The sequence below is a fragment of the Scophthalmus maximus genome, chromosome 3 (genome assembly GCF_022379125.1).
Source record: "Scophthalmus maximus strain ysfricsl-2021 chromosome 3, ASM2237912v1, whole genome shotgun sequence".
Taxonomy (NCBI): Eukaryota; Metazoa; Chordata; class Actinopteri; order Pleuronectiformes; family Scophthalmidae; genus Scophthalmus; species Scophthalmus maximus.
Window position 1 is genome coordinate 19,292,076 of NC_061517.1, and position 11,962 is coordinate 19,304,037.

The following is an 11,962-nucleotide window of genomic DNA, read 5'->3' on the forward strand; positions in this document are numbered from 1 at the left end:
CTGAGGTGATTCGAGGAGAGGTTTTTGTCTGATTTTATTGGCAGAGAAACGTCCTTAAGGATTGAAGAATCAAAGCTTGGTTAAAGCTATTAAATGTCCCAGTCACTGTTTAACATGACAAAGTTCTTTTTGCCAGATGCAATTAGATCCGCGCACGACTGATTGGTGATTGACATTTTCAGGATTTTTGCAGAGAACGTCTGCAGCTGCATCACGCCCACGCGGCGTTGCGACTGACGGCCATTATTTTGAAAAACCCCCATTCCGGAAGTAAAAGCGGCGCGCGGTGCGTCGCCTCGTACTTGCGCAGTGCTTCGCACCGTGTTTTCATTTCGTGTTTTTGTCTCACTTCGCCTCGTCAACGAGTGACACTGACGTGAGGGAGGAGAAAGTTTGGTGGGTTGTTATTTTTTGGGGGGGCTTTCTCCGAGCTTCGCCGTCGTCCCCCTTTCTTTCACCATGGAGGCGCGGGCGCACTTCTCCCGGGAGGAGATCAACAGCACGGTGTGGGAAGTGCCGGAGAAATTCACGCGGCTCAAGCAGATCGGCACCGGGGCGTACGGCTCGGTGTGGTGAGTGCGCCTTGACACATTCTTCCTCTCCTCTCTGCCGGACTGCTGCGCGAACCGTGTGCGTGCGCCTGTGCGCGCTGGCCGGGACGCGCCGATCGGCCGGAGCCCCCCCTGTGATCGCTGGGCCCGGGGTTGCACACCGGATTTGCCACCCGCCGTCGACACACCGACGGCACCGTGGCGACGCGAGTTATTACAAGTTATTACACCTGGCGCGCACGTCACAACACGCGACGCGCACCGAGAGCGCGCGCTGGTCCCGCGGCAGCACACAGCCAGAGAGGAGATGCGCGTCAGAGCGAGTGGCAGCATTAATAAAGATGGCCTCTCTTGCACTTTCATCCCCACATGCAGTTCAGACTCAGAATCAGAATCAGAATCAGTCTTTTATTGCCAGGTAGGTCACAGGTTACATAGGAGGGGGTTTGGGGTTGAGGGGGGGTTATTAAGGTGCATGTAGCAGTCAACATATATGCACAGAATTAGAAAAAGAATATAGACTAAAATGAAATAAAGGAATAGAATGAGATCAAATGAAATAGAATTCACACTGTTTACAATAGATTTACCAAAAATATATCAGGGTCACAGATGGTCAAGTGTGAGTATGGTGGATCACGTCAATGTAACGTGTAATGTCCATGGGGAAGGAAGGGAGGTGTCAGCGGGGGTCCCGGGCCTTGTTGATGAGTCTGACGGTTGGCTGTACACAAGGTACAACAGCCCGCGCTGGGAGCCGCAGAGTCACCACCCAAAGTGTGTGTGTGTGACATCACACACTTTGGGTGGTGACATGCACATGTTTACATGAGATCAAAAGCCCAGTGGATACGTCGGGCACGGCCAGCATCCCTCAGCATCATTGGTTCAGTGGTGCCATGTTGTGTTATTATAGAGCCGACTACACGTCAAACAAAATCAGTGGCACAAAATCAGTGTGGCACACGTTGGCGCGCACGTCTGCGGCTGGCATATACACAAACCCCGCATATAAATATTATTCCAAATGCACTTCGGTCCTATGAACCAGCCGCATGCAGAGAAATACAGTACAAGTACATTACAAGTCCCCAACCTAAGACATTTTTGAGGAGTGACGAGCCAATCTCTGTAAAATTTGAATTTGCTTTGTCTGAAAAAAGCACAACATGCCTAATATGAAAACACAAAATATTTCAGAGGACATAACCCTGTAGTTCTGTGGTAGACTCTGTGCACTTTGCTCGACAAAAATCTAAATCCAACTACATTTTTTAGGACTTCTGAATATTCTTTGCACTACATGTATTGCATGTATATGAGAGGTTGATAATATTTACCTATCCTTACTGTAGCAACCCGCCGTCGGGATAGTTTTGTAATTCCATTGACAAGTTCATGCAGTGGGATCAGCTGAACATTCACGCTTTGAGTTTTATTCAAAAGACAGTCACTTAGAGTTATGGCTGTGTTGTATGTTCTGTGTTACCAGTTTTGGTGTGTGCTGAGTTGAAGGCTCAGCTCCAATACTCACAATTCACCAGTTTATCGATCGCCTACCCTGTCAGCACTGACCAATTAAGAAAAGTACTGAGAACTCTTGCAAAGGTGGGAATTTATTTATTTATGCTTAAAATGTCTGACCTTTAAAAGAAGTGCCCCACCCCAGAAGAGCTGGGATCACGCTGCCACCACCATCATGTCTAATTTTGCCAAATTGCACATCTCTCAAAAAAACATCTTGTGAGAAATTTGCAAACCAGAAGGAAATGATAAGCAGAAACATTGGTTTAATTGCCACTGTGTGTGTGTGTGTGTGTGTGTGTGTGTGTGTGTGTGTGTGTGTGTGTGTGTACGTGTGAGATGTACTGTATTTGTTTTAGGCATTTGTCTGACATGGATTAGCTGTTCAGCATGTAAATTTGACTGTAATATCGTGTGTTGGTGCGTCAGTGTTGTCAACGGGACTGTTCATAAGTGATGAGTATGAAGTGTGTCGGTGGATGCGGCCCCAAATAGCCGAAACAAGCCTCCCCTCCTACGATCCGGTGCCCTGCAGATGACTGCAAACATGCATATCATCAGTTGCCGAACAGTAACATTTTGATACTCAATAAACCACAGACCCCCCCCCCCCTCCCCTTTTACTTTTAAGACAGACAAGGAGACCCACATACAGTACCTCTATCTGAGGACATACTTTGTGATTTATTTGAATCTAACGCCGTGTTTCTCGACGAGAGTGAAACCTTAAGATAGACTTGGCCTCTGTCATTTTTTTTCCCATTGCCGTGACTTCAAAAGAGCACAATCATTGTGAAACTGTGAAACGCCTGCGGCCTGCAGAGCCGGTGACATTTCACTCCACTCTCCGCCACAGCTCGACAATAAATGAGAAGACTGCGGAGAAAGTGGCCATCAAGAAGCTCCACAGGCCCTTCCAGTCCGAGATCTTCGCTAAGAGGGCCTACAGAGAGCTGCGGCTGCTCAAACACATGAAGCATGAAAATGTGAGTAGATTGAACCACATTACCCCAACAAATCGCTCTCTCCTTTTAACAGACAAACACAAAATCCTTGTGAATTTTACAATATGGCGTACATGCAAACACGACTGCTCCCACGCCTCTGTATTCGTCACATCGCTCTTTCATTCCAACCAGGTGATAGGACTCCTGGATGTGTTTACACCTGCCTCAGGCTTCGACGACTTCCAGGACTTGTGAGTATTTTTCAACATATTAGCAGTCCCCAGGCAGTCAGGCAACGCCCCTCTGATGATCTGCAGCTTTAGTATTCACCTACAGCATCGCTAACAGGACTCGGGACGATAGGTGAATAGCTGACCTCACTGTTGTCATGTTGAAATCAAGAACTGGTCTCAACTAAACTGTAGCCACAAAGGTGGAAGCGCTATCCTGTCTAAAACATCACTGTACTAGTATTGGGAAATATCACCGATGCACTGAGAGCTCCTGAACAGGAACTGAAGGGTCCAACGGCCCCAAACTGTCACGATGACTAACAACCGCAGGGGTGTACGCATGCTTTTTGGCCGTATAGTGTTTGCTTTAGTAGAATAATCTGCTGTAGAGTAACAAAGTGTCAAGCTGCATAAGGATTCAGGGAACAAAATATACCCAAGTCTGTCAAGGACTTAAAGCCCCAGTGTGTAATTTTCTTTAAATTTTCTGGCGGCATCTGGTGGTAAAGTTGCAAACCGCAACCAGCTGAGCAACCGACAGGGGACACTTTATGGTGGCACACCGCTGATTCCTTTTTCCGGTTTCCGGCAGCGCTGAAAATTCCTAGCGCGAATGCGACGCACTCTTGGTTTTGTGCAACAACCGTATTCAACACGACGTAGCAAACATGGCGACTCACACGGAGGCCGGGTCCACCTCATGAAACTATATTTAACTCATTCAAAGTTGACGGAAAAATATCGGTTCTTTGTTGCAGGTGATTATACATATATGAACACATAGTTATGGACGATGTATTCAATTTCTGTGAATAAGTTCTTCTAAATATTACACACTGTAGCTTTAAGGTCCAGATGAAGGAAATCTCAAGAATGTCCTTAGTGAAACTTGATGGATAGTCCGGAGTTTGACAGTGAACAGATCAGGCGAGCGTGTGTGGTCGTTCAGTGAGGATTACTCAACAAATGAGTTATGGTTCTCTGTCATAATCTAATATCTTAATGATCACCTGTCACTCTGTGTGTCAGAGAACCAGAGAACAAGTCAGCTTTGGGCTCACTGGGGAATTTTCTTATATATGCCTTCCGCCACCACACATACCTTATGATTTTATTAAGAAATCGTAGAACTTGAAATGGAAAATTATTGTCGGAATGTTTGATGGAATTATTATTTTGTCTGACAAAGTTTTAGTGTGCTATTAAGATGACTGCATCAAACTGCAGAGGTGAAATGGAGAACATGAGGAGGGTGCGATTAAGAGGAGTAATACTGTATATTGAGGCTTACGTAAACATACACAAACACCCTAAGCCCCTTGATGGAAGTATGAAAAGACATGGATTACAGCCCCAACAGGGAGTGTCAAATAACAGTGGGTTGACTTAATGTGGGAAGCTTCTTTTTGTGCCCAGCTGTGATCTTGACTCAATAAATTCCGGAGTGATCTTGTGGAACAGACTGGATGAAGAAATCAAACAAAGTAAAAAATATCAGACAGTTTAAAAAGCTGTATGAAGAAAGGATTTTGGAGAGATACAGGGACGAGGAAGGTGAATTTAAAGGCACGCTAATGGGGATATTGTTGTGGTGATTTGGATTTTCCTTCGCTTGTGTTTTTTTCTTTTTTTACACTTGAATATGACACGGAAACAATTGATTATTGATTATAAACAGTATTATTAAAACTGTTATTGTACAGAATGGGGGTAGGACTGGATAAGCATGTTGCCTCTCCTACTCCTTTTCAGACGGATAATGTTTATTATATAGTGAAAGGCTTTGATGTACACAGCAGGCATATTTTATTTTATTTTATTATTGGATTCCTTATATTATAAATATATATATATGTTCACTTATATTTATTATTTCAATTTGACTCGCACATTTGGTCGCAGTCTGGAGCCCCGTTGTCCACATTTGCATATTCTACAGCGATTGGTTTTCTGTATTTGTGACGTACCAAATCTAGTTTGCCAGGATTTGTTTGATTTCAAATTTGCACAGAAATCTCCTACTCCAGGAGATGAATGCGAAAAACACCTCGATAGTGACAACATTTGCTCAGATACATGTCAGACATTTTAGTCGACAGAAACAGAAGAAAAACACTTTTTTGAGTAGAGGGGGACTTTAAGTATCGTGATGGTGATGCTTTCACAGCCTCTCTCAGTACCTTTCTTCGCTCTGCCTCCCGTTTCCTCAGCTACCTGGTGATGCCCTACATGTTCACTGACCTGTCAAAGGTGCGAGGTCACCTCTCCGAAGACAAAGTCAAGTTCCTCGTCTACCAGATGCTCTGTGGACTCAGGGTGAGCCGAGGGAATCTGACCGTTCGGACAGTTTAGAATTTTTATCGTGAGGAATCACGAGAACACGTGAAGTCATAAATCAAAAAAAAAAAACTCACTGTGTACGTTGTATGGTAATCCTGTCGCACGTATGTGTAATAAGAGGTGCCGTTGGGATTTCAACCTTTTATATATTATATTGTGCTCTATATGTTATGTGATATCTCAATACAAATCAACTCAAAACTTGATTTAGATATAAATGTATTGCTATTGCAATGTGGAGTATGTTGCCGGGAACTTACTCTTGTGAGCTCATTGTGCATACAGGCGTACAGTACTATGGAATCTAGCCTCATTAAAAATACACAAAATAATATACCATAGCAATAAGTATGGATATGAATGCAATATTAATGTGTGCCCGTTCTGTCTCTCCCTGTCTGCAGTACATTCACAAGGCTGGAATCATCCACAGGGTAAGTACAAGTCAATATGCTATTGAAGAGAGCTGACATTAAAGCTTAGAGGGGAAAATATAAAGAGATATCTTGGGTAATTTTGGGGGCGCTATGATAAATATGCCTTTGAAGGTCTTTATTCAATAAGAAACTGTACTGTGTGCAGTGTGTGTGTGTCTGTGCGCGAGGAGTCCTTCTATTTTTGTGATGTGTGTACAGTATATGAGAATATTGATGGACCACAAGGGGCTGTGTGCACAGGCTCTGATTGAGGGTGCGGTTGGATATTCCGTCGTCATTGGACCTGTGAAGTCTGTCGACTGACACAACGTCATGTTTTCGTGGATAGTGATTATCCAAAAGAGAAAAAGAAAAGAAGAAAAAAATTATTTGTTCGGTCTGTCTGGTTAGATTGCTGCTAAGGCAGTTTTAGCTGGATGGTTGGATGGAAAACCGACTAACCAACTGTTGCCTCAGGCAAAAGTTTGTCTGACGATTGCAGACATGCACATCTTGCAATTCCAGAGAGGGGCATTCAAATGTTGCTTTAATTAATCACTGCTATGGAGTCAGACTAAACCCTGGCCCAACAGGTAGGATGAGTTGACTCGCCTCTGATGTGTGCCTTCATGTCTCAAGCTGTCAGGCCTCACCCTTCGACGCCCTCGCCAAGACCTGTGGGTGTGTGTGTGTGTGTGTGTGTGTGTGTGCAGGAGGTGAAGTGGAGTGAGACCAATACAGCACTTATCAGCGCGTATATCACTCAGATGCTGGCTTGTTTTCCAAGGGCCTTTCAGCATTAATGCAGATTTTTAAGAATATTAATATTCCCTCTGTTAGGAATGTTTTTCTTGACTATACTGAATGAGCAATGTTGCTCCCCTACCTTTTTAACCTTAACATTTTTATCAGTTACGCTTGATATTAATTAAGCTGCTAGTGGGGCGTTGTCAGAGAGTCCGTATTTGTGTGTTTGCGTATTGTTTGGACCGAAGAGAACACACTCCGGCTCAGGCCTCTGTTAAAGTGTTACCCTGCTATTACAGTAGTAATCCCTAAAGCAGCGATGGTGTTATCAACACTCGCCAACAGTCCAACACTTATCACACATTATGTCACAATGTTTTTTTGTCAATGACGCCGCAGAAGATACGAGACTGGGCCCGAGACAAAGAGCGGAGCCGTGTGAGGCCACGGGAACTAGAAGCGCTGCGGCTCTTCCCAGTCCAAGTTCAGACAGTGCGCAGTACAAGTAGTACTATAGTTTTCTGTTAATCACTGTGTAATGAGTAACCACCACACAGCTCTTTTTTCTTTTTTAAAGGACCTGAAGCCTGGAAACTTGGCAGTAAACCAAGACTGTGAGCTGAAGGTTTGTAACTCTTGAAGGATTACATAAAAATTTTAAAAAAACATGACCAAATGTAAGGCAAGGCAAGTGTATTTGTAAAGCACATTTCAACAGCAAGGCAATTCAAAATGCTTTACATAAAACATTAAAAGCATTATAATACAATAATTAAAATAGAGAAAATACAAACACGTTAAAGAAGAATAAGACGGGATAAAGGTTACAGTGCACTACAAGAAATGCGTAGATCATGTATTTACTGAAAGGCAGCGGCAAACGCCGCGAAAAGCTGGTGCCAATAATAAGATTCAGCCTTTTTTTTAAATTTGCAATATACAGGGAGCAGCGTGGGGATTTGGCAACTGTTTTTTTTTTGTCAAAAGTTGTTGCTGTTTTCATTCTTATTTAAATGTGGCTCAGATAATGTGTGTGACTTAAACATTGCACATAAAGTATCCACACATCAAGCGACATATATTAACTCAACATGTCTCTTTTATACAGCGCCGTGAACATGTGTTCATGTTCCACTTTGTGATCGGATTATTGCCTCTCTAATGCAGATCCTGGACTTTGGCCTGGCTCGCGGTGCTGATGCTGAGATGACGGGCTACGTGGTGACCCGTTGGTACCGGGCACCTGAGGTCATTCTGAACTGGATGCACTACACCCAGACTGGCAAGACAATCGTAGCTGTTACATATTCGTACCTGCGTTGTTCAGTGTTGGCCTGTCCGTGCTCTGTCATTTTATTTTTGGCATTTATGCTTCTCTATAGGTTAGCATTTTTTTTTATATAAATATAATCCTGTCACTGGTGCATGAAATCCATCTGAAGGTGCATGGATGTCATTCTGACTATTAATCTTTTTTCCCCCCACATTGCGTCTGACAGCAGCCTGATAGTGCTGAGACTGAACGACAGAGCTGTCGCTGCAATGAAACTGACTTTCCCAGGATTTATGTTTATGTAGGAGACGCTTTAGGAGGTTTTTCATTTTCTAAACAACATCTACTACAGGATGGAATGTGGCACAGGGAGCAACTGTGGCAAGTGTACACCCTTGGTAGGATTGTGTTACTCACCGAGTATTCCCAAGTTATAAACAGCACAATAGAATCTGCTCTCTGTTTAGAAAAGGAACTTTGCTCAGGCATGTAACTGCCACCTTCCTCATTTCTGCTCCACTGAGCTCTCTGAGCTGTTGTGTTGATGTGACGTGTTTGCTTCTTGGATTCTCACTTGTGTTTTCTTTTCCCCTTTGGTTTTTATCCTAGTGGACCTCTGGTCCGTGGGCTGTATCATGGCAGAGATGATCAATGGAAAGACTCTTTTCAAAGGAAAAGACTGTATCCTTTCATCCGTCTCGAGATTAACATTTGAAGCCAGTGTCGTGTTAAAAAAACGACAACGGTTATTGTACAGAAATGAAAATATACTTTAAAAAAAACAACCACATATCAGGTTTTAATATCACTTCATCAAATCACTGTGATAATAAATGAGATTGAAAGCCACTTCATTAAACAGCGGCAGTTTTATTTGATGACGGGTACCGTAAATCAGGAGCAACATGGATCGCAAAAAAGCAGTTACAGTAAATTACATGCGGCAAAAAAAAAAAAAAAAAAAGCAACACATTTCCTCGGGCAGCATCCTGCGCTGCTTTTACTGCACAATTACATACTTTTTGCTGCATGCTTTATGTTTGCCTTTTATGTTTCTTTATGGCACCTCGTGCCCTTTACTGATTTATAGCGCCGGCACGCAAATAAAGCTGTCACTGTTTCATCATTCATTCATTTTCTTTCATAATATTCCATTTTCTTTTTAACCTGCTTGGAAACCCGACTCTCCGAGCTTACTGAAGCACCAGGACATGTTTTTTTTTTTTTAAAAAGCCTTGATTTTGACCTACCAGACATGGACCAGCTGACTCAGATCATGAAAGTGACTGGAGTGCCCGGACCAGAGTTCGTACAGAAGCTGGACAGTCCAGAGGTAGGACAAAACTTACTGATGTGTAATGGAGATCATAAACAGACGTATACTGCATGTCATGAAACTGCAGTTTTACTCAGATGATCTGAACATTATTTTGTTAATATTTATTACATTTAAGCTGACAAATGTGAAAAAAATTTGATGAATACTAAAGACTAGGACTACAGTTCACTAAAAACTTTCCTAAAAGCCATGTAACAGGTATTAGCAAGGCTAAAGTCTCACTAGCGGCAGAGGTTGCAGTAATCCATTACATACCACTATAATAACATAGAAAAGATTTTGCCATTCTTAAAGCTTTACCAGTAGTCACAGTAAAAAATATCAAATTTGTCCTGTGGGTGGCACCAGAGGAAAGGTCATGGCATCAGCAAAATAAACATGCAGGAGGAGGACGTGTTTGATAAAGCCAAAAGTAAATTAATGATAAAAGTATGAATTCTATTTTCCAGGCATCACCAGTAACAAAGACACATGTCTTTACCTGTCTATGTTGTCACCAAGCTCAAGAATCACTGTCTGTCTGGGTATTTCATGGCTTGTGAGCAGCTTGGTGCGAGATTCTGTTGATTTCTGCACATAAAAAGTTTCAAAAGATATTTTTATCTTTGCAAGGAAGGTCCCTTTAGTATTCATCATGTGGTTTCTGTCTGGGCATGTTGATGGCCCTGTTCCGCTTTGTTTTTTTATCCAATTTTTAATAAGGTTATGTCAATAGTTGTTATATATTACATTACATTACATTCATTTAGCAGACGCTTTTGTCCAAAGCGACTTTCTAATATATATTAAATATACAGTATTCTTTTCTTCCTTTACAGAGATTAGACAGACAATATGTTTGTTAAAGTGGTTTATTACACTCTGTTACAATAGACTCCACGTAAGCTGTTGTTCTGAGTTGCATTTCGCTTTGTTTTTCTGTCTTATCAATCAGGCCAGAAATTATGTGAAGGCCCTCCCACGTTATCCCAGAAAAGACTTCTCAACGTTGTTCCCCCGAGCGAGTGCAAACGGTAAGTTCAACAACAGCAGCTGGCATTGCTTGACAGTTCGACACATCCACTGAATGTCTGTATACACATTTGAACACAAAAAGAGTGACACTCAGCATGACCAGAGTCCTCTACTAGACTCCTCAGTGCTGTCCCACTGACGGAGTTCAGGGTAAGGAGTTTGTTATCATGACTCCCCCCTGCACCATGTTCATGAACACTCAGTTTCATGCACATGTTTTATGTTTGCATCATTCCCTTCCTCTCACCATTTGCAGGCATCGACCTGCTGGAGAAGATGCTGGTTCTGGACGGAGACGAGAGGCTCACGGCGGAGCTGGCTCTGGAGCACCCGTACTTCGACGGCCTCAGGGATCCAGATGACTTCCCCGAGCCTGCCCCATACGATGACAGCCATGACAACGCTGCGTTGACCCTGGATGAGTGGAAGCGTAAGTGAAAAACATAAATTCTATGAAATAATATAATATAATGTAAATATGGATTGGAATTTGATTTATTTTTCTGTGGTGTATGCGTATATGAGAAAGATATGAACAGAAGTGTCATAGAGGACACAATAAACAGTGGAGCAGTATTATTATTGCAACTTTTCAAATGGTCAAAATGGACATTTCCTTTCAAGTGTTTACCACGTTGGCTGTGTTGAATTATTTACAACTACACAAACATTGTGATGCAGGGCTTCTGTTAATGTGAATATGAATAATTAATGTTCAAAAATGCCCATGCAGTAATGTCTCCAATGTATTTAAATTGTGGAAAACTAAATGGTTTCCCCCCTTTCGCCCACAGGGTTATGTTTCAAAGAGGTGAAAAGCTTTGTGCCGTTCCCACGGAGGGACTCCAAGAGGAGAAACACTCTGACTATGTCTTCGTGACCTGATGATTTCATGCCAACTTCAACCAACACACAATACAGCCACCGGTGCCCTTGTATATTCTAACCATGGAACCACTCTGATGCTTTTTGCCTGGCTATGTGTAGATTTTTAAATGAAAGTTCAGAAGAGTGATAATTTACCTTTTTATTGTTTTGTAATGTGCAATTATTTCCTTAACGTAGATTGCTCTTTGTGTCACACGTTCCCTATCAGTGAATCGTCTTGCAACTTTATTGTGACCAAATTAAACTGTTAGACTCCATAGCCAACCCAAATATGTTTGTTCATATAAATGAATGCAGTCTTGAGGTGAAAGTTGTGTCTCTCTGTGTTAATAAGAAGCCATGGGGTTTGTATTTCACATTTACTATGAATGCGCAATTTGTAACTATTTTTTGTTGAAAAATGTGACCATGACCGTGAGTATAAAGCTGAAAGCAACTGTAGCGCTTTAATTCATGTCTCTGTTTTGAGCACTCGTGGTTCCATACTTCAATACTGTAGTGTCTGCCATGTGGTATTCAGAGGCCGCTGTGTTACGTATGATATTTTTACAAAAGTTTATTCAACAGAGGTAAGGTCATTCTGTTTAAATCATTGTGTCATCTCTATTTGAAAGGGGAGCGGGGACATGACATCTCGCTGCCAATGAAACTGATGTTAAATCATGTGATATTTAAACATGTGATGCTGGT

General features: G+C 42.4%; 1 protein-coding gene across 1 annotated transcript; it reads left to right on the forward strand.

Moving 5' to 3' along the window:
- Positions 1-270: 270 nt before the first annotated feature.
- mapk13 (mitogen-activated protein kinase 13) lies at positions 271-11,953 on the forward strand. Its single transcript, XM_035645645.2, has 12 exons — positions 271-572; positions 2,932-3,061; positions 3,215-3,273; positions 5,466-5,571; positions 6,000-6,029; positions 7,336-7,383; positions 7,926-8,040; positions 8,641-8,712; positions 9,285-9,364; positions 10,305-10,383; positions 10,641-10,814; positions 11,179-11,953. Exons 1-12 carry the CDS (start codon positions 460-462, stop codon positions 11,262-11,264), a joined length of 1,092 nt encoding a protein of 363 aa, XP_035501538.1. The 5' UTR covers positions 271-459; the 3' UTR covers positions 11,265-11,953.
- The last annotated feature ends 9 nt before the right edge of the window (positions 11,954-11,962 follow it).